The 23111-nt window shown below is 42.7% G+C and overlaps 1 protein-coding gene across 5 annotated transcripts in view; it reads left to right on the forward strand.

The window, feature by feature from the left end:
- The window catches only part of PLEKHH1 (pleckstrin homology, MyTH4 and FERM domain containing H1), a 52557-nt gene that overhangs the window by 20682 nt on the left and 8764 nt on the right, over nucleotides 1–23111 (forward strand). For 2 of the 5 annotated variants that reach the window (XM_028725583.2, XM_028725590.2), the window contains exons 4-24: nucleotides 391–552; nucleotides 1366–1449; nucleotides 2177–2258; nucleotides 5862–6847; nucleotides 7710–7788; nucleotides 8272–8363; nucleotides 10125–10275; nucleotides 11568–11710; nucleotides 11956–12066; nucleotides 12453–12539; nucleotides 13942–14103; nucleotides 15442–15522; nucleotides 15684–15863; nucleotides 16285–16393; nucleotides 17673–17785; nucleotides 18583–18756; nucleotides 19435–19532; nucleotides 20141–20318; nucleotides 20522–20677; nucleotides 21543–21643; nucleotides 22359–22500. In XM_028725583.2, coding sequence (XP_028581416.2) covers nucleotides 391–552; nucleotides 1366–1449; nucleotides 2177–2258; nucleotides 5862–6847; nucleotides 7710–7788; nucleotides 8272–8363; nucleotides 10125–10275; nucleotides 11568–11710; nucleotides 11956–12066; nucleotides 12453–12539; nucleotides 13942–14103; nucleotides 15442–15522; nucleotides 15684–15863; nucleotides 16285–16393; nucleotides 17673–17785; nucleotides 18583–18756; nucleotides 19435–19532; nucleotides 20141–20318; nucleotides 20522–20677; nucleotides 21543–21643; nucleotides 22359–22500 — 3471 coding nt within the window. The remainder of the gene's footprint in view (nucleotides 1–390; nucleotides 553–1365; nucleotides 1450–2176; nucleotides 2259–5861; nucleotides 6848–7709; nucleotides 7789–8271; nucleotides 8364–10124; nucleotides 10276–11567; nucleotides 11711–11955; nucleotides 12067–12452; nucleotides 12540–13941; nucleotides 14104–15441; nucleotides 15523–15683; nucleotides 15864–16284; nucleotides 16394–17672; nucleotides 17786–18582; nucleotides 18757–19434; nucleotides 19533–20140; nucleotides 20319–20521; nucleotides 20678–21542; nucleotides 21644–22358; nucleotides 22501–23111) is intronic. The other 3 variants (XM_028725597.2, XM_028725604.2, XM_028725612.2) reach the window with 3 other exon arrangements.

Below are 23111 nucleotides of genomic sequence, written 5' to 3' on the forward strand. Positions count from 1 at the left end.
TTGGGGGGAAATAATTTTTTTTTCTTTATTTCCCCCCCAAAAAACTAGGTGCGCCTTATAGGCCGGTGCGTCCTATGGGGCGCAAAATACGGTATCTTCTGAAAAATATATTTTCCTTGAACCTTTGAATATTTATGTTGTATATCCACTTACCTGGAAGTGGGACTTACCTCAGGCTAGGCTGAGCAGTGCTGCTAATGTGATATTTTCAACATCAGATACCAGCGCTCTAGTGGATGGGATTATACGAAGGGACAAATGTGTGAGAGTTCTTTAAGAAGAATCTGCCCTGCCCCAAATAAGGGTCCATTAGTGAACAAGCAGTCTATTCCCACAAAGAGTCCAATGTGTTTCCTTCCCTTTCCCCACCCATTGTCATTACAATGAAAGTGTGAGGGAATCTTTCAGGTGGAAGTTATGGAAGAGAAGCTGAAACTTGCCCACATGAAAACAAGCGGTTCAAGTGTACACAAGAAATACCAGGAGCTGGTGAGCAGAGTGCAAGAAAAGGATGAACTGATTGAGAAACTCGAGACACAGCTGGAAAAGCAGGTAATTAAGCTATTTTTAGCTGGGACACACATCTTGCCTCCGCAGCCAGTGGGAAAGGTACCATATGATATTATGGCTTCTCTTCCTGCTTCTAAAATGTCTCCCCCTTCTCAGGTCAATATTTATTTATTCGAAACAGTTATTGCTGCCCTTGAGTAGAGTTTCCAGAAACAATATAACATACATAAATAAAACAGGTGACATCCCAAATAAAATGGATGAACTCATGCAATGGGACTTCCTCTTTCTCCCCTTGCAGTTCCCTCATATGGCCCCCAGTCATAAATAAATAAATAAATAAATAGTTAGTTCTTCTTCTAACATAAATAAATCTAATAACTACAAACAACTTGCAGAAAGAGAAGAAAAGAAAGAGAAATTAGTTTAAAAAGAAGAAGTATGGGGCAGAAGAGTTAAGTTGTCACAGCTGGCAATAAATAACCATAGGAAACAGCTATGTGATTTAAGTCAATAACAGAACATATTAGAGGGAAAAGATGCACTGAGAAGGCTCTCTCTGTTTGCCACCAATTTTACTTTAGATGCCTGGAAAACCTGGTGGAGAGGCTCTAAATAGGACCTCAGCACATAGGCAAATTACTACGGGGAAAGTGTTCCTTCTGGCACCTGAGGTCTGTGGTCTAGTTCTGATTTGTAGGGCAAGTTTCCACAAAGGCTCCAGAATATTCCTTACTGCTATTCAAGAATTGTGCAAGAATCGTGAGCTGTTGCCCATGGCTACACCTGCAATTTCTTCAAGTCAAATGGATCTGCTGCTGTCTTATAACATTTGTCTATTTCTCTTCTTCACAGAAGCAACTGAGAGCGGATGATGCTAAAATTGTCCAAGAAAAGGCTGCCAAAATTAAAGACTGGGTGACAGCTAAACTAAGAGAGGTGATGGCCAGTTTGTTTCTTCCACACTCCTAGTTCATAGAATTGTACAACTGCATTGGCATGAAAGGGGTGCTTGCAGTGACACCTCAGTAGGGATATCCTGCTCTGCAGTGACATGTAAACTTCTGCATTGCACTGTTGGAGAAGACAATGTGTACAGCTGTGTGCCTTCTTTTGTGTGCCAATGGACTGTAGAACTGGGCCAGTAATGACGCTTACAGTACAACCTATGTACAGTGGTACCTCAGGTTACATATGCTTCAGGTTGCAGACTCCGCTAACCCAGAAATAGTGCTTCAGGTTAAGAACTTTGCTTCAGGATGAGAACAGAAATTGTGCTCTGGTGGCACCTGCGGCAGCAGGAGACCCCATTAGCTAAAGTGGTGCTTCAGGTTAAGAGCAGTTTCAGGTTAAGAACGGACCTCCGGAATGAATTAAGTACTTAACCCAAGGTACCACTGTACTTGTTTAGTAATTTAGTTAGTGAAGTCCAAGCTTATTGGTTAAGCAGATCGTCATACTGTTTGGCCGTAAATATACAAGACAAAGAGAACTCTTTCTAGAGATAGGCCTTCCTTTTGAAGAAGGTAGGAATTTTCAATTAAATTTCTCTTAATTTTCTTGAAATTTTATTAAAGCCAAAAGTCTGGACAGAACTGTTTGTAAAAGAATTATACTTCAAATGATTTTTTTTAAACATAAAGTGTTTTCTTCTACTGTTTCACAGCTTGAGATGGAAAACCATTACCTCAAGGGTTATAACCTGAAGCTGACTGAGCAGATCAAAGTCCTTCAAGCAACGCTGCAAGGTAAATATGTAATTTTTAAAATAAATGTCTAGGAACCAGCAGGGAAAGTGAAAAGAAGAACCCTCAGATCTCTGTGCAAGTTTCACTTTAGCCATTTGTGGTTTCCTTCTAGTACACAGAGGCAGAATGAGCAGAATATAATATTTCCATTTTCCATCATATATATATATCAGTTTTTAAAAAAATATATACTTTGAGGCAGGCTGTCTGTGAGATCTCTGTTTCTTTCTCCATACTAATGGCTGGTCTATTAATTCAGCTGTAAAGGCTATAAGTAATGTCAGTGGCAGAAAATCCATTACCTTTAGGGGGGCAACATCAAGCTTTAGATATTATCCTAGGGGTGAAGCTACTTTCTGAAAATCATAAGCAGATTTTCTTTTTTTACTACGCACTTGGTCATTTCCTGACATGTTTGGATGCTCTGGCAAAGTTCATGGGTCCACCTAAATGTGGATTGTAGATGTTCCATGGATGTTACTTTGACACCAATGTTGTTCTTGTACATGCTAAGTACAAGAACTGCAAATTCTCATTAACCTCTCCGTCCCAAGTACGTTCTTGTACAACTAAGAATAGCCCCACCCTTTACGTGGCTTACGCAATTGCCGAGGACCAACCAATGTATCTGTGCTACATTGTTATTTCCTGCAGCTAGTAAATAAAACCCAGATGCGGATTCTGTGGCTGCCCTCCAGTTGTTGTTAAACTCCAAACTCCCATCAGCCTTAGCCTGCAAGGCCTATGGTCGGGGATTGTGGAAACTGTAGTCCAGCAAGATCTGATGGGCCACAGGTTCCCCATCCCTAACCTAAAGTAGGGGTAATGTTGCTGTGCCTTTTTAAACCTGTGACTTGTATAATATGTCACCCAGCCCAATCATGCATTACGTTTTCTATGGGCTTGTTCACATAGTGTACAATTCATACTGGGGCATGATGATGAATATTGGGCTCCCATACCTTTCAACTGCACATAGATACATTGAAAGTTACTGGGGGGAAGCCTACTTTGCATTTATAGTGTTTGTTCACACTCTGTGCAACTAAAGATATGGGTTCTTTGTACTGGGTCCTGAAAACTTCATTCCTCACTACAATATGATTAACATTTCAAATGTAAGGGAATTGTCTTTTCCAAATTGCGCTCGCTCTCTAACAGCGAAGTAGGCATAGCCATCATGTATAGGCAAGCAACCTGGAACGCAGGAGAATTGTATGTATGTACATGGAGGTGCCAATCCTGTGCCAATATTACCTGATTGGCCTCAGTTCTCTCTGCAAGCGCAAGCACCTTTCCAGTTGAAAGCTTTGCAAACAACTTCCCATCCGTTTTGATTGCTAGCAGAATGAAATGGTTGCTATAATAACCTGGTATTAAGTGTTCCCAAAATGCCACCAATCAGACAGCTCTGAATGATACATTGACTCCTGCACATAATTGTACTGTCTCATTGTGTCTGATTCAATTCAGATTCTCCAGCATAAGGGCTAATTTGAACCAGGGTTTAATCCCTTGTCTTCCATGCTCAGCATGGCAATGTGACAAGTCATAATGCGTAAAACATTGCCTTTGAACATATGCAGAGTGGATTTTCTTCACTTTTAAATAGCCACAGTCTCTCCTCTACGTACCCAAGTGTGTTTGGGATTAACAGGCAGAACTTCCAAATAAGAGGTCCAGCCTTATGAGTCTCTCTAGCTCCTCATTTATTTATTTTTTTGTAAATTTAACCACTACTCTGGAAATAAAATCAATCTCTTGCAGACATCTCTACTGATTAACAGATTTATCTACTGTTTTGTTTACCTGGAAAACTGCAGGTACATTTACCATGTCTTTTGTGATACAGATCACTTTTGACAGCATTATACTGATTATTGATTTTGCTGGTTACAAAGGAATCTTTCTCCTTTAGTGTACAAATGAGGAATGCCATTTCACTAGTTTGTTGCTCAGAATAGACCCGTAAGAGCTATTGGGGGTGTTATAATCTGAACTGTATTACCTGGCCATATTTGTCCTCTAATTACAGATCACCAGAACCATCAGCATGGATGGGTAGGAGGGGTTTCAAATGATTTGGGCTTAAAGATGATAAATTCCTGTTTTTAGAAGAGTGGTCTAATGGAACAAGTTTTCTACATATGATTTTATAACGATTTTTGGCTGCAAAGTGTAATAATATACCGTATTTTTTGCCCTATAGGACGCACTTTTTCCCCTCCAAAAATGAAGGGGAAATGTGTGTGCGTCCTATGGGGCGAATGCAGGCTTTCGCTGAAGCCTAGAGAACGAGAGGGGTTGGTGCACAGCGACCCCTCTTTCTCTCCAGGCTTCAGGAAGCTCTGCGCAACCCTCGGGAAACCGTCGCAACTTCGCGCTGGTCTCCTGAGGGCTGCGCAGAGCTGCCTGCAGTCCCGGGCTTTGCGCAGCTCTGCGCAGCCCTTGGGAGCCCGGCGCGAAGTTACGCCGGGCTCCCAAGCGCTGCACAGAACTGTCTGCAGTTTCGGGCTTCCCTAGGCTCTCTAGGCTTGTGGATAGCAGGCTGTTCTCGGGGCTGGGGTCGGGGAAAGCTCGGGCTTCCCCCACGCCAGCCCTGCGCCTGGGGGGGAAAATATTTTTTCCCCTTTATTTCCCCCCCCCCCAAAAAAACTAGGTGCGTCCTATGGGGCGGTGCGCCCTATGGGGCGGTGCGCCCTATGGGGCGAAAAATACGGTAATATTAATAAAATTATTATTATTTTTAAAAAAGTTTACAATATTCATTGGATATTTTGATCCAGTATCCTGGGAGTATTTAATTAATGAAACCAAACTCTTCAGCTGAAATAGTGGCTTACAGATCAAATTTTGCAAAAGAGAGTCACTGCCCAGACTAGCAATCTAAAAGACATGACACCGAAGACCAAAGGGATGGAGGTGGAGGAAGAAAACAAACAAACCCAGACAGACGCTCCTAATTGTTTAGATATATACAGGGCACAATTTTTGCCATGATAAAGAAGTTTGTACAAAGTTTATAAAAAATATCTATATACCACTATATCACAAAAAAAACCAAAGCAGTTTACAACAGTAAAAACAAAGCAAAACTACACAGTAAAAACATAAAAGTTAAAAACAGGTTATGGCACTTGGGTTTTTTTAGGTTGGAGAAAAGAGGGACATGGTAAGAGGTGCATGAAATGATGGAGAAAGTGGAGAGGGAAAAATTGTTCTCCTTCTGTCATAATGCTTGAACTTGGAGTCATTGAAAGTTGAATCTTGGTAGATTCCAAGACGGACAAAAGAAAGTACTTCTTCACAAAGAACATGATTAAAGTACAACATTTTGTCCCAGAAGATGTAGTGACGGCCACTATCTTGGCTGGCTTTGAAAGAGAATCAGCCAAATACATAGAGGATAAGGCGATTCATGGCTACTAGTTACAATGGCTGTGTTCTACCTTGAGCATCAGAGGCAGCAGGTCTATGAAACATCAGTTGTTGGGAATCACAAGTGGAGAGAGTGGTGTTGCACTCAGGTCCTGGTTGGTTGTGAGAACAGAATGCTGGACTAGATGGGCCTTCTTATGTTCTGACGTCTTTTCCCAATTGCAGATTTGATGGCTGTGCCTTCTGAAGAATCTGTTTCCAACTGCAACATCCAGCTGTTTCGAGACCGATTGTCCTGCCTCCTTGAGAACTCAGACCAGGATTCCAGGATTCTTGCAATGGACATCAAACAGGCATATCAGAGTGTATCCATGAAAGGGGTTCCTTATATAGCAAGTGTAGTATTTATGAATGATGCCTGTGTAACGGGTGAGGTGAACAAATCGGTGCCTTCTCGGAGCTCACTGAGGCTTATCTCTGACTTCCCAGACTACCAGAACTCTTCGGTAAATGACCTGGTCCCCATGGCACATACCCAAATCTGCCCATCATCAAACCACCAAGCTGAGACTGTGAAGTTTCATGGAGCTTTAACTTTTCAGTCTCCCCTGGAGGAACTGCAGAATTCCATTGGTGATTCAGACAAGACATTATCTGACTTGTGCAAGCCAGCAGATGGACTGAGTGCTGACTTCAGAACTCATAGGTTGCACTCATCCTCATCTGGGGAAGTGAAAAATGTTCTTAATGGTTCTCTTTCAACGTCAACTCCAGCCCTGAAGTTGCCAAAATCCATTACTTCAACCTCCCACAATTTCCCAGGAAGGGAAGCTGGACTAGGTAACAGCATGACCCTCCCCAAAGTTCGGACTCCTAGCAATCCAAGGGACAGCATCCTGCTCGCCAAGCGGCATTATAGCCAACCACAGTCAGGTGCAGATTCCTTCCATCATGTGGCGAACAATGATATCGGCACTTTTAAGCCTATAAGTGCTGCTTCACATTGCCGGGGACAAGTGGAAGAGACTGATATAGATGAGGAAGTAGCTGAGAACATGGAGATGGAAGACTGTTTGGGGGAGGAGGCAGGGATGGATGAAGAGATTCACCAGCAATCTTGCTGTAATAAGGAGACATGGACTTCTGAAACCAGAGTGATGGACCCAGGAGGCAAGCCACCCACTCCTCCGCTGCACAGATTTCCATCTTGGGTAAGATATTCAGAATACATGCCCAAGACTTTAATTCACTGCATTTTTTATATAAAAAAACCCCACCAACAACAAATCATTGCAGCTTGGAAATAACTTGGAAATAACTCTGCATATTTTAATCTAATATTATATATCCACATGTTATATATTAGGGACAAATTCTATTTGCCATCAGAACTGGAAACAATATCTAAAATAAATATACAAAAACTCCTAAACAATACTCCAACCCAAGTTGTAGCAACAGGAAGCCGAGATGCTTTTGTAAATATTTTTTCCCATATCTCTGCAAGAATTTTCATATCTTTGTTGTTCTTTCCTTTTTTTTTAGATGTATGTAGGTATTGAGAATGAACATATATAATTTTGATATGAACTTATTTTCTCCTTTCTGTTCTAATTTCTTGCGTGTTTAACAGTTGCTTCAGGGTATATATCAGAGATTGAAACTACACATTATCAAGCCAATACGACTATGACCACTGCTTCCCTCTTTCAAACAGAATTGGAGGTGCATTATTTGTAGGGGAGAAGCAGCTGGTAAAAAGAGTGTGCTCAACACCTCCCTTTCTCTTGCAGCTCCTCTTCCCCCATGCACCCCATCCTCTTCCCTCCCGGTGTGTGCTTCCAAGAAGTCTATTTACAATTAAACTGTAGGTGGACCTTTTGTGTCTCTATCCAAAAGACAGCTTATGCGTTTGTGCCACCTGAGAGATATGCTTGTAGCTCAGTTGCTAGAAACTCTCTCGTAAAGACGACAGGACCCGAAGAAGGGACAAAGCAGCCCAAGTTGCCTTAAGTTCACCAAAAGTTACATTTTTGCTTTGTCTTTTCCCTTGATCTTTCCCCCTTGTTTTAGGAGAGTCGGATCTATGCAGTAGCCAAGTCTGGCATGAGGCTTTCAGAAGTGGCTCTTGGGAGTGACTCTTCTAGCCGGAGTAAGTACTAGCCAAAATTGTCCCAAAGATTCTATACATGAGCAGATACCACTAGTGTTATCCGGTGGTATATTTTCAGAACATTTGGTCATGTAAACTCTTCTGTGATAAATGTACTACGGACTGAATTTATACCACATTTGCTGGTATTCTGTATGTTTGGTGATAAAGGGCATTTAGTCACAGGCACAACAAGCAAATTTAGTGCTCCACCAAAGGGCACCTCCATCAATTATGCTTTCTTTGTGATGGAGATATGGGAGATGAAAGATGGGTAGCCTTTACCAACACATAGTCTTTCAATGTGGTTTCAGATATAATGGTCATTTGTTAATCTTGGTCAGAGCCCCTGTTACCACATAAATGTTGATTATCCACATAGCCCCATCTAGCTAATTTAAACCCATCCATTTAAACATGCTGTGGGGATGCTAATTGCAGCTTGTCATTTTTCTTTCTTTCCTTTACGTATAAAAATCTCAGCTTCAAATTCTTCAAGCTATTCACCCGCTGGAACGTTCACCTGCCTCATTTACAGAAATGTCACTGTGCCTGTGTACACCATGCTGAAAGGGGTAAGAATGATGACACTTGTGTTAGGACCAATATGGGAAGGTGGACAACTCTGTGGGAACAGATGTGGAAAGCAATAAATGCGTAGGAGAGCTCATAGCAGAGATGGAGGAGAAATTTGTTCAGTCAACATTTTAAAGAGAACTGATCTAATTCTCCAGTCCTGACCCATATGCAAATCTGAATGCAGGTATCAACTGAATTATGCACTTCTCTGAGTTTTGTGATGCAGTTTCAGTACAAACAAAAATTGCACACAGTAAGGTATATTTTATATTAAGCATACCTATAAGTGCATATTTTATGGGGAAATGCTTTGAAAAGTATACAAAATGTATATTTTAGGGAAAGAATGTGCACAAAATGCATATAACAGGTATACAAAATGTGTGCTCCAGCGTTGTGTGAACAATTTACACACAATTTTGGTTCGTGTTTTTCTTAAACCTGCCAAGAAACTAGACAGAACAGAGCACATGCAAAGCAGACATGTGATGGAAATAGGTCCCTGGAAATCTAATTTCTTATTACTGGCCGAAAACCATAAGCAAAAGTAATTACATTTGTAATAAAGCTATTCAGTTTACTGAGGAAGGTTTACTGAGGAATCAAGCGAACATTCAAATCAGGCAGATGACCATCATGCATACATACATACATGTAATCTAACCCCCATGTAAACTTTGTGCAAGCAAATCAGGATGAAGGCTCAATCAATAGGTTGTCTGCAGGTCTATCATTCAGTCCAGGTCAGTCTCCTTGTATGCATGAAGATGTCTCATACTCGCATGGCTACACCTTAAATTGTCTAGATAGCCGTTAAGTGAATCTTGCCTGTGCTGTATGTCTGCACACACACCACACACACGCTACCTGGTCTCATCCTCTTCCCAGAAGTCAGAAAAACCTCAAGCTAGGCTCATATTTGCATTTGAAATTACAGGCAATGATCACATTAAATGCATCCAAATGATGCACAACCCAGAAGTAGGCCCAAAATAGCATAAAGACGTCATGGGAAAAGTGGGCTTACTTCCCCCCCCCCCCCATGAGATACTTTTTCTGCCACAACCTGTTAAATACTAATTAAAATAAGACAATGTTGTTGCACGCCAACCCAATCTCCAATCAGTGCAGGATTCCAGGCGTTCCAAGTGCTTACAGTTTCCTGAGATTGAGGGACAGCAGAGACTGTAGTGTCTTAAAGAAACAGTTTATTTACACCCTGAGCCTACGACAGAGGGGCTCATGGCATTAACACCACAAGAAGGTCTTGCTTCTCCCATAGCCACAGCCTTGGATTCAAGCAGAAATGATGTGTATCTCTCCTTCCTAAGCTTCTGTCTTTTTTCCCCTAACCCTAATTGCCATTGGTAGGGCAGGCATAGGCAAACTCAGCCCTCCAGATGTTTTGGGACTACAACTCCCATCATCCCTAGCTAACAGGACCAGTGGTCAGGGATGATGGGAACTGTAGTCTCAAAACATCTGGAGGGCCATGTTTGCCTATGCCTGCTCTAGGGCATGGAGAATGAAATGAACAACTAGAGGGGCTTGCTTCTTTTGATCTAGGGGCAGAGTGTAGAGACAGAACAATGTAACTGGTTTTCTTGTGCTAGCTCTTTTTTTTCTTTCTCGTAAAATGTATATGCTGCTTATCTGTAGAAACAAAACTAAAAACCTCAAGGCAGTTTACGAAAGGTTCTTGTGAACTGTGATGCCTACGTTCCCTTTCATCCTGACTTTGGAGGCTTGTTTTCCAGAAAGCTACCCAAATCAGCAACGTTCCTTTCCTAGACGAGTCCTCCGGCTCTGATGATGACTGCAGCTCTCATGTCAGCTTCAGAACCTCCAATGCAGGATCTGAATGCAGAAAAACAAGCATACCAGGCAGTCCTCGTGCAGTGAAGCGAGGTAAGAGGAAGGAAGTGCAGGATTGCTTTCTGGATTGCTGGGAGAAGAAGCTTTAAAATGATTTAAAAGCATCTGCAGGTAGCAGACCAGAATCATCAGGGAATTTGGGGTTTCAACTGTAGTAGAACTAGCAGCACAATTCTGGGCACTTCCACTTCAGTGGAGCTTACTGCCACGTAAGTGTGTTTTAAAAAACCAGTCTAGAGATTATCTTTTATCTGCTATAAATTATAAGTCAGCTCCCCAGCATATGGTGAAAAGTTCATAAACTTTACTGCAATCCTTCTGTTAGTCCAGCTGAAATCTTGCTGCTTCAGCTCTAAAAAAATGAACATCTCAAAACAGGTCATAACTAGGGAAAAGGCGTGTCAGTTTTGCCTTTGCAATCAAGGCATTTTGCTAGTAATATTAATTTTGGGTTATTAGATGACTGGTAATTAGGCTATTTGGGACGCAGGTGGCACTGTGGGTTAAACCTAGGACTTGCCGATCAGAAGGTCGGCAGTTCAAATCCCCATGACGGGGTGAGCTCCCGTTGCTCGGTCCTTGCTCCTGCCAACCTAGCAGTTCGAAAGCACGTCAAAGTGCAAGTAGATAAATAGGTATCACTCCGGCGGGAAGGTAAACGGCATTTCCGTGCGCTGCTCTGGTTCGCCAGAAGCTGCTTAGTCATGCTGGCCACATGACCCAGAAGCTGTACACCGGCTCCCTCAGCCAATAAAGCGAGATGGGTGCCGCAACCCCAGAGTCGGCCACAACTGGACTTAATGGTCAGGGGTAAAAAGGTAAAGGTAAAGGTACCCCTGCCCGTACGGGCCAGTCTTGCCAGACTCTAGGGTTGTGCGCCCATCTCACTCAAGAGGCCGGGGGCCAGCGCTGTCCGGAGACACTTCCGGGTCACGTGGCCAGCGTGACATTGCTGCTCTGGCAAGCTAGAGCCGCACACGGAAACGCCATTTACCTTCCCGCTTGTAAGCGGTCCCTATTTATCTACTTGCACCCGGGGGTGCTTTCAAACTGCTAGGTTGGCAGGCGCTGGGACCGAACAACGGGAGCGCACCCCGCCGCAGGGATTCGAACCGCCGACCTTTCGATCGGCAAGCCCTAGGCGCTGAGGCTTTTACCCACATCGCCACCTGCGTCCCGCAATGGTCAGGGGTCCCTTTACCTAATTAGGCTATTAGATGATTGGTAGTTTTGTGAGCCTGTTTCAATAGTTTTGGTTCTGCATGCAAGCTTGGTCTTACTGAACCAGGCAAGCATGCATGTTCTTGGCTTCTTTTTATTTCTAGCAGGTGTCTCTATGTCTTCGCTAAGCTCGGAGAGTGACTACGCCATCCCCCCTGATGCCTACTCCGTTGATGAAGATTATTCTGAACCAGAGCACAAGTTGCAGCGGACATCATCCTATTCCACAGATGGTGGAGTGTGCAGTGTAAGCTATCCCTCCCATCACCAACACCATCTGCACTTTGGGCTGTCTTAGCATCAGCCTTTTCAAATAGAATAAATCCGGTGCCTGCCAGCTGGTGAGGGGTGTGGCCTAGGGAGAGGGATGTGACTGGGGAGGAGTTCTGGGCTTGGAGAAATCCCAAAGGAATCCAGCTAAAGAGGGCTGGAGGGCCCTGGTTTGCACCTTGTCCATTGCACAGGAAAATATATCTCTTTTCTTTCATCTAGGAGCCGCTGGAGAAATCTGGCTATTTGCTGAAAATGGGCAACCAGGTGAAGGCATGGAAGAGGCGGTGGTTTGTGTTGAGAAATGGACAGATCATGTATTATAAGTCCCCGGTGAGTTAGTAGCAAATCCTCATATTCAATAGTTTTAATAAACTACTCATCCTTTAGCCATCTTTGATATGTTATTTTTTTATCCCCAATATCAGTAACAGTATCGAGATATTATTCCCTCCAAAGAACGCACACAAAAACCACCATCACTCACGGTCCTACCTACTAAAACGGGCTGTTGATTAATTTATTGATCAATGCATGCTTTCAGCCCTAATTTTTAAAATATTTATTAGCAACATTGTCATGTCATTGGTGCTTTCTCTGCTGTGAATATAGTAAAACAGCCATGTATGCAGAATGTTACCTGGAGGTTGTGCCTCACCTTTTCTCCATCCCTTATATTGTATTCCTCATTGTCTCTTGCATTTCCTTCCTCTCTCCAGAGTGATGTCATCTGCAAGCCCCAGGGGCAGGTGGAACTGAATTCTTCTTGCCAGATCATACGGGGTGAAGGATCTCAAACATTCCAAGTGAGCATTGCTTTTGACCTTTGTTTCTTATTTCTGAAGTCTAAAGGGCACTAACAGAGATTGGCAGGGAGAGAAAATGTTTTAATTGAGACAACTTTCCCTGTCATGACAAACCTGAATTGAAGTTCTTGGTTTTCATATGGTTTTGCCCTGCAGAAAAGATCAGGCAGATTAAGTTCATATACTAGAAGACCTGAAACCTAATACTCAACATAAACTTAACCTTTAATGTTTGAAGAAAAAGGTTTTGACACAGCCCACTTTCCTGTAAAGTCTCCCAAGTATTATAAACACAAATAAAAACAGAAGATGCAAAAATATCAGAAATGTCAACAGGGGCCACATATCCATTCTCTTAATTTGTCTTCAAAATCAGAAGATGTGAGGATACAGATACATTCTCACATCACACGAAATTTCGTAACTATCAGCCATATTTGACAAAGGTTAAATCCTGCTGACATCACTTATACTCAAGATGGCTATTTTCTACCTCCAGTGTCTAAGGCAGTATGCCACTGAATACTGGTTGTTGATAATCCCAAGTGGGGAGAGAGCACTGCTACACTTGGGTCCTTCCTATGGGCTTCCTGTAGGCATCTGGTCAGCCACTGTGACAACAGGATGTTAGACTTCAAGGGACCTTTGGCCTAATCCAGCAGGGATCTTGTTATGCTATTATGTCCCCTTCGTACAAAACTTGCAGTAGTGCTCCTGCAATGTTTGCAGAGCAGTGCTGCCGCTGGAATTTCTTCTGCTGCCAGTTCTTCTCTGGATATCACCTAGCCCATGAATAGGCAAACTAAGGCCCGGGGGCCAGATTTGGCCCAATCGCCTTCTAAATCCGGCCCACGGACGGTTCGGGAATCAGCGTGTTTTTACATGAGTAGAATGTGTCCTTTTATTTAAAATGCACCTCTGGGTTATTTGTGGGGCATAGGATTTTTTTTCTCTTTTTTTCCCTTTCAAAATATAGTCCGGCCCTCCACAAGGTCTGAGGGACAGTGGACCGGCCCCCCACTGAAAGAGTTTGCTGACCCCTGACTTAGCTTGATTGTTATATCCTCGAATGGCATTGAAGAGCAACTAAATTTTTAGGTGTGTGTCATAATAAACAACACACTGGCAATTCATCTCACTGAGTGCGTCGCAGTTCATCATCAATGCCAATGGGAAAAATAGCTGAACAGCTTCCTAGCTTTGTGGGGGGCAGGTAACAAAATGGATGAAGAGTCACAGTGCCTCTATTATGTTCCCAAGGCACTTTTATCTTGCCTTGAAAGGTTCTAGTGATTGTGGCCAGAAAATTAGAAAGCAACTCATTTACTGCAATAACAACATTAATATGGCAAAAGCCTTCATGCTTGGTTGTAGCAACATGCAACATTTTCTTCACCTTTAGCTTATCACTGAAAAACGAACCTATTTCCTGTCAGCTGACTCTCCTAACATTCTGGAGGAATGGATTTGTGTCCTTCAAAACATCCTGAAGGTGCAGGCGACCAGTCCTACGGAAGTCCCTCTCAGTGATGCCAAACCCACTGTGAAAGGTTGGCTCACCAAGGTACTGCATATCTGCACCAGAAACAGTGGCCTTTGCCAACCTGCTGCTCCTTAGGTGCTGTGGACTATAATTTCCATTGAGCTAATGGGAGTTGTAGCCCAGAATACATAGAGGGCACCAGGTTAGCAAAGGCTGAGATGCAACACAACTGTGGGACAGCACAGGTAGATTAACATCCACTACAGTAAATATGCAAAAGAATTAAACCCAGCATTGATAGACTGTAACAAACCTACTGTTGCAATACTTAAGTGATAGGTTGGTTCACATAGACTTTGAACTCGGATTCACCATCTCGTCTCTCAGGTGTGGGCTGAGCAGAAGAGCTTTGGCTGAAGCAGGGTCTGGCCCTTTCAAGAGCTACTTTTTCATTGGTTTGCTGCGTATACTGTAGCAGCCTGAAGACAGCCAAAGTAAAAAGCTCCTCAGAGCAAGGTTCTACTGTCTTAAGCAGGCCAGGGCTTCTCCATGTAGCTGGTTGGGGACAATTTGACATGATGGTTTCCTACATGATGGTTGGACATCCCTAGCCCCCCGGACAAGGTTTGACACTGAGGTCCAGCGCCGAGGGCCTTCTGGCAGTTCCCTCGCTGCGAGAAGCCAAGTTACAGGGAACCAGGCAGAGGGCCTTCTCGGTAGTGGCACCCGCCCTGTGGAACGCCCTCCAACCAGATGTCAAAGATAAAAATAACTACCAAACTTTTAGAAGACATCTAAAGGCAGCCCTGTTTAGGGAAGCTTTTAATGTTTAATAGGTTATCGTATTTTAGTGTTTTGTTGGAAGCCGCCCAGAGTGGCTGGGGAAACCCAGCCAAATGGGCAGGGTATAAATTAATAATAATAATAATAATTTTATTTTATTTTATTTTATTTTATTTTATTTTATTTTATTATTTTATTTTATTTTATTTTATTTTATTTTATTTTATTTTATTTTATTTTATTTTATTTTATTTTATTTTATTTTATTTTATTTTATTTTATTTTATTTTATTTTTATTGAAGCAGTGTTTTAGTACAGCAGTTTCTACAGGTTGGAATTTAAACCTAGACAGCCAAACCAAGTTGGTATAAGTAGGAACATGATCAAACTCAACAGTGTCTTATTACTAAACAAGAATTTAAATTAAAGAATCTTTAATAGGAAGCAGAATATCCTTTCCTTTGTAGATTTTCAAAACTATATTTCAAAACACAATAATCATTATGGGTTTTTTTATCAAAGAGGGAGAAAGAGAGAAAAGTGTGTGTCTGCAATTCTAACTTTTCCAGAAAAATGAATGAAGCCATGCAAACAAGTTGAAAGAAAATCTTTTTATTCCTGGGCCGTTTCTGCAGGTGAAACATGGACACTCCAAGCTGGTTTGGTGTGCGCTGATTGGAAAAACATTTTACTATTATCGCAGTCAGGAAGACAAGGTATTTTTAATCCGCTTTTATATTCAGCGTTTTTCTCATCGGTCCTAGCCAATAGCTCCTTACACAGCCTATAACCTCCTGTTTTTATTACTATTTATTGATTTAATGCACACATGTATTTTCTACCATGCAGCTTAACCTGTTTGGCCTTCTTTTCTCAGTGCCCCCTTGGCCATTTGCACCTGCGGGAATCAAAGGTGGAAGAAGTTGATCGCTCCTGTGATTCCGATGAAGATTATGAGGCTAATGGTGGGGGGCTACTTTCTTCCCATTGCACCCTGGTTATTCACCCTCCGGAGCAGAGTCCCACCTACCTACTCATTCGTACCAAACAGGAGAAGGTATTTAGGAAAATGATAATTAACAGCATTACAGAATAGATGCATTTTAAATAATAAATTCCGTTATTTAAAATGTACCTATTCTATTACATACTCGTGGGAGGGCTCCAGATTATCAGCAATGGAACATTAAGTATGATATGCTTTGCTGGGAAAATGTGACAATCATATTTTCCCAGGTACAAAATCTTTGCAATTTTAGTGCTTGCAAAGTATAAGTTCCCTCCAGTTGTGAGGGAAGGAGTGCGTCCCTGTTATAGACTGAGAAACAAGCTGCATTTGCTGGAGGCTGAAGAAATTAGCCCTGTACGTCTATCAGTGGTGCCAAATGATACACCCAGATGGTATGCTATATGTTTAAAGTTCTTAGGTTGAGCCTATGAGATTTTCAGCTCAGTTTTCTTTGCCCTTTTATTCTAAGGATACCTGGTTGTACCATCTGACAGTAGCAGCAGGAAGTAGCAGTGCAAAGGCAGGCACTGCGTATGAGCAGCTGATTGGGAAGCTACTAGATGCAGAAGGAGACCCAAGTAAGTAGAAAGGGAAATATTTTTCCCAAATAGCTTGTTGTGCTGTTGTCATTTGTCAACATGGTGGCTTCCCCTCCTCCTGATCCAAGGTTGTAACAGACAATTTTGAAGCACAGGAATTGGAAATGTTCTGGCAGATAGATACTTTCTTCCTCTTATGACATCTCCACAGTGGTGAGCAGGCTCAATGAATGTGCAAAATCCAACTAAATAGACTGTAAAGACAGTTCTTCTCCCATCCTTGCCCTGGCCAGACGTGGAGTAACAGAGCCTTAATTCAGGCTTGCTCAACCTTGGACAACCTCCAGATGTTTTTGGCCTACAACTTCCATGATCCCTAGCTAGCAGGACCAGTGGTCAGGGATGATGGGAACTGTAGTCTCAAAAACATCTGGAGGACCAAGGTTGAGGAACCCTGCCTTAATTAAATGCAGTATATTTGGACTATAAAAGATAAAAATACTAAATGGTGCTCTCCTCACAACTAAAACGAGATCTTTCTATAAGTGGCCTTTTTGCTGTTGTGTTGTGTTAATCAGAAAAGTTAGGGCTTGCCGATCAGAAGGTCAGCGGTTTGAATCCCCGTGACAGGGTGAGCTCCCGTTGCTCAGTACCTCCTCCTGCCCACCTAGCAGTTCGAAAGCACGTCAAAGTGCAAGTAGATAAATAGGTACCGCTCTGGCGGGAAGGTAAACGGCATTTCCGTGTGCTGCTCTGGTTCACCAGAAGCAGCTTAGTCATGCTGGTCACATGACCCAGAAGCTGTCTGCGGACAAACGTCGGCTCCTTCAGCCTACAGAGCAAGATGAGCACACAACACCAGAGTCGTCTGCGACTGGACCTAACGGTCAGGGGTACCTTTACCTTTACCTTTACATGCTCAGGGCACACTGCTTGAGAATGCAGGTGAGTGCCTAATATTTAAAATATATTCTGTAACAAAACTCCCTGCATGTTGAAACCTAGCAAGTCTGGGAAAAGGATTGTAGCCTGACCTTCTCCCCAATGTCCTGCATTTCCATTAGTGCAGAGTTTTTAACATGGCAGAAAATTCAAGCACATAGTTCCTCACCTGCATTTTGAAATGGGATGGCCCCAGGAGGGCTGTGCTTTGTGCTATTTTCTAACTGTGCTGAATTGCTCTAAGTCCAAAGATGCTGATGAAGTAGCAGCGTGGTGCTCTCAACTTCTGATTCATTCGCCAGAGTTTTAATATTCCTTTGCAATATCCCTTGCCCTGTGCAGCGTCTAACTAGCTTTGTCCCTCCCACTAATGCAGATTCTCCCTTGTGGAAACATCCTATGCTGTGTTACAGCAAAGAGGGGCTGCAGGCTTCCCTCACCACTCTGCCTTCAGAAGCCCTGCAGACAGAGGCCCTCAAACTCTTCAAGGTATTTACAGAGACGGCTCTCCACATATACTATTCAAGCATTTTATTTTATTATTGAAGAAAGATGAAAGGGAGAGTCAAGTTTGCACAAGGCCCAAAAGCAACTTAAAACTCTTCCCTTTCTCTCTTGCTGCCCCGTAATCTTGGAACTGCCTTTTGGAAACACCTATGCCCATTATCTTGCTTAATTCAAATCCTTCAATACCCTTTTCATGAAGCCTTTGACACAGTCCCCTAGTTCCTACGCCCTACAATAACGCAGACTGTAACTTAGCATGTGCAACTGAAACAACCACATGTTGTTTCCCTGTTAAGCCCCTGCCTCTGCTTCACTTCCTGTGCCATATACTGAATTGTAAGTTCCTTGGGGCAGGGACATGTCATTTTGTAATCTCTTCTGTAAAACGCAGTGCATGCTGATGGCCCTATCTAAATACAGTCAAACCTTGGTTTTTGAATGTCTCGGCTGCCGAACATTTCGGAAGCCAAACACCCAAAACCCGGAAGTGAATGCTTCCATTTTCAAATGCGCCTTGGAAGTTAAACGGCTTCCAAGGTGCGTTTTTCATTTTTTCCCATTGACTTTGCAACCAGCCCTTTGATCCTTGGTTTTCAAACATTTCAGGAGTCAAACGGACTTCCAGAACAGGTTACGTTCAGAAACTGAGGTTCCATTGTAGTCGTCGTCATCATCGTTGTCGTAGATTATAAACTTGTTAATGGTTGTGAGGAAAGTTTAATGATACTATCACTTCCATCTCAGTTAATGTACTTCTGTTCTCCACCCCCCTTTATCAGTCTTGCCAGCTGTTTATCAACATTCCTGTGGAAGCTCCATCTATTGATTATCATGTGACCCTGGCTCAGACAGCACTCCAGGTCTGCCTGACTCACAGTGAGCTACAGAATGAAATCTATTGTCAGTTAGTCAAACAGACCAGCAGGGAAGCTCAGAATCACTCCGTCATCCAGGTGAATGTTCCCCTGTTCAAGGTGCCGATTGCCACGTCTGAATTTAAATGACTTATTAACAGAGAACTTCTTAACATGTTTGCATTTGCGCTGGAGGCAATTGTATTTATTTCCACAGAAACCTTTTTTCTTTTTTGGTCATGTGTGATAAGTAGTTTGATTCCCTGCAGAAGGGTAACATGCAAACAAAGCCTGAGAAATGATAACTGAAAAGGTAAAGTCAGGACATACTCATTCAGCTCCACTGGATATAGAATGGAAGCCTCCACAGTGACACTGAAAAGTGGTTGATCACTGCCTCAGAAAACCTGAATACAGATCTACTCACCTAATGCCTAGCTTAGACCTTATACTGGTCTGATCGTGATGGAATGAAGTCCTTGTAATAAGGCTTCTTCATGTTTGATGGGACCTGAAGCATATTTTAAAACGTAAGGGCACCCAGGCAAGCAACCTCAGCAAATTGCTGCTCCCCTGGTAGAGTTGTATCTATTTACACTAGTATATATCCTTTGCAAAACTGGCTCCCTCCCTCAAAACTATTGCTTCGGTAGCATTTGTGATGTGTGAATCAACCATCCAGGAGAATTGGGTAGATGATATTTTTGTCTTGAGAATAAATGGCAGGGACAACAGAAATGGTGGCTTTATTCACAGTAACCCTGTTTTTCTTCACAGTGCTGGCAATTACTAGCTCTTTGCGCTCCTCTCTTCCTGCCTCAGCAACATTTCCTTTGGTATCTCAAGCATCACCTACAGCAGCATGCAGACCCCAGGTGAAGTGCTTGTCTTGTTTGGGTTAAACTGGAGTCAGTTTTTATGAATGGATCTAATAGGACGTGATAAACAACTACCTGACATTCAGAGGACATCTTAAGGCAGCCCTGTTCAGGGAAGTTTTTAATGTGTGATATTTTAGTGTATTTTTGGTTTCTATGGAAGCCGCCCAGAGTGGCTGGGGAAACCCAGCCAGATGGGTGGGGTACAAATAATAAATTATTATTATTATTATTATTATTATTATTATTATTATTATTATTATTATTTATTATTCAACTTATTCTCGCTAATGGAAGAAATGTTTAATTTTGAATCCATGGCTGCGGCTATGGGAGAAATAATACCATTTGGGGGTGTTAATGCTGTGAAGCCCTCCATTGCAGGCTCAGGTTGCATATATGTGTGAATAAACCATATATCATAAAAACACCACAGTCTCTGCTGTGCCTCATTTCCAAAAGAAAACACTGACCCTGGGTGAGCACCTGGAACCCCTGGTGACATGCAACAGCATGATAGTTATGGAAAAAGCAATAATTGCAATAGTGCAATGGGTGTTTCTGAAACATATTTTACTCCCCCCCCCCCCGATTCTGTGATTTAGAACCGAAATAGGCAAGTATGCCATCTACTGTCGAAGATCAATGGAGCGCACTTTGAAAGCTAGAGAGCGAGAAGCTAGACCTTCCCGAATGGAGGTCGTGTCCATTTTGCTGAGGAATCCCTACCACCACTCACTCCCCTTCAGCATCCCAGTACACTTCATGAATGGAACCTACCAGGTGAGACAAGAGGGCTGGGTGACTTTACACTGAGAAGATTTCAAGGCTGGGTAAAATGACCCATTATGTCCTCTTCCGCCTCAGTACAGAATTTGCCATGGGTTATGCTTGCCGATGGATCTGTACAGCTAAACTGTGTCCATGTGCTCACCCATCAGCAATGATTTTGTCTTCATGATTGTTTCTCAACTGTTTCATTTCAGGTGGTCGGTTTTGATGGCTCCTCAACCGTGGATGAGTTCTTGCAGCAGCTGAACCAGGAGACAGGAATGAGGCTGTCGTCAAACTCAGGGTTTTACCTATTTACAGACGATCCTTCTGGTAGGGATCTAGAACACTGCCTACAAGGCCCTATGAAGGTGATTACGCATGATTACTCATTATTATTATTATTATTAATTAAATTTCTATACCACCCTTCATCTGAGGATCACAGGGCGGTTTACAATATAAAAACACAAAAACACATAGTACAGTAACAAACAAAAGCGATAACCCTGCCACACACAGTTTAAAAGTCAATAGATTGTTTAATTAGCCAAAGGCGTGTGAGAAGATGAACGTTTTTGCCTGGCACGCTAGTTGAGCCTCCCTGGGGAAAGCATTCCACAAGCGGGGAGCCACTGCAGAAAAGGCCTGTTCTTGTCTTGCCACTCTCTGGACATCTTGTGGAGGAGGCACATGAACAAGTGCCTCAGATGAGAACACAAAATACATAACCCCAAAAAACCAATATAATCCAATAACCGCCCCTCCCACAAACACATTAACTGAATATAAACTGAGTAAGTATATTATCATGTATTTACTTTAGTATTGAGTAAGGATTATTATTTAACTAGACTAATGTTATGGAATTATTTTTGATGGAAAGAAAGGTGAATATTTTGTTTGTTATATATACAGCATACACATCTGTAAATATTTAATTGAAAATATGTTGGCACTGACTCTCTTGTTTATTTATTTGTTTTGTTGTCCAGAGAAATAGTTAAAAGTTTTTCATGGCTTCTAAATAGTCCCTGTTCAAATATTATCACAGTGGGTATGCTTATTTCTAAATCCTTTGCAAATTTCAGTATTTTATAAGGATTCATGTCTCACTGAAATGAGCCCAGGTTTGCAGTACTGTCCTATGACCTGTGCTGTTTTTACGCATGTCTAGCGTGAAGTTTCTATCTGTCTTCAGCCTCATTCAGTCTCCTTTATTGTTATCTTTTAAAGATCTGTGATGTCATTTCAAAGTGGGAGCAAGCTCTGAAAGAGTTGAATCCTGGAAAATATGAAGGTGGCACGAGAATCGTGAAACTAACGTATAAAAACAGGTACTGCCCACTGCTGGCTTGGGTTGGTATTGCAGCCCTATGTCTTGTGGAGCTTAAGATTTGATCCAGCTTTATATTTACTTCTGTTATTTAACTAGAACTGAAATTAATTGTGGGGGGGGATTATTGAGGAAATTCTCCTAACTGAAATTTGGATGCAGAAGTTCCAATTCAGGCTGCTTAACTGGGACTTATCAACATGTCCTATTGGAAATGCTTTTGGATGTGGTAAAAGGGCTGTTGTTTTTATTCAACTGTTAAGTACCAGATGTGGCTTTCTGGGTGGGGCGGAGCTGCCATTGCTTCCTAGGAGGGAGCTGGTGAGGCAGCTGGGAGGTTGGTGTGGTGCAAAAGCACTGACATTGGCTGGATTGGCTCTGCTGGTGCATTTGCGCCACCCTTCCCCTTCTCCTTTCTGGTAAGCAACATTGACCCATTGCTTCTGTTAAGTGTGCTTCCTTATAGCAATATAGAGAAGTCCCTGCCAAAATAGAGAAGTCCCTCCACATATTCCCTTGAAATTAACTGGAGATGTGCAGGTCTGTGCAGGAAAACTTCCCTGGGGATTGTGCCCTGAGTAATCTCCCCGATACGACATTAGCTTTAAAGCTGTAAGTAAAGACTCATTGTACTTAGACTGAGCAAGGTCTAGATGCTGTGCTAAGGTGTGGTTGGCGTGTTTCTTTTCCCTCTTTGGCATTTTTCACCCATTTAGGTTGTATTTCCGAAGCCAAGCAAAAGGTGAGACGGACCGAGAACGATTGCTGCTGGCTTTCCAGATTAGTGGGGAAATAGCCAGTGGGAGATTCCCTGTCAATAAGGAGCTGGCTCTGGAAATGGCAGCTTTGATGGCTCAGGTGAGTGGCCAAACCCTCATGCTTGTGGGTATCAAGGAGCAATAAGGTCACTGGTGGTTCCAAGGCAGAAAAAACCACATGCCCTCCCTCAAGCTAGAAGAGGAACCACAGATAGAGCTTGAATATTTTTATGTGACCGCTATAAAGTTCTCTATTCTACGTAGCATGTTGGAGTAGGCAGTGGTTCTAAGGCTACGGTTTGGTTCAAATGCACATCAAGACACGGTCTTGCTGAAGCTAAGCAGGTCTGGATCTGGTCAATGTCCTGGACTTGGAACTCATAAATGTTCACAACTGGAGGTTTAAAAGTTGTTGTTTCCATAAGCATAAGGAAGATTCATTCATAGGCATCACAACCAAATCTTACAGTGGGTTTCACTGTGGGAGAAGTGGTTAAGGTAAAGGTAAAGGGACCCCTGACCATTAGGTCCAGTCGTGGCCGACTCTGGGGTTGCGGCGCTCATCTCGCTTTATTGGCCGAGGGAGCCAGCGTACAGCTTCCGGGTCATGTGGCCAGCATGACTAAGCCACTTCTGGTGAACCAGAGCAGCGCACGGAAACGCCGTGATCTACTTGCACTTTGATGTGCTTTTGAACTGCTAGGTTGGCAG

Source organism: Podarcis muralis, chromosome 1, assembly GCF_964188315.1.
Source record: "Podarcis muralis chromosome 1, rPodMur119.hap1.1, whole genome shotgun sequence".
Classification (NCBI taxonomy): domain Eukaryota; kingdom Metazoa; phylum Chordata; class Lepidosauria; order Squamata; family Lacertidae; genus Podarcis; species Podarcis muralis.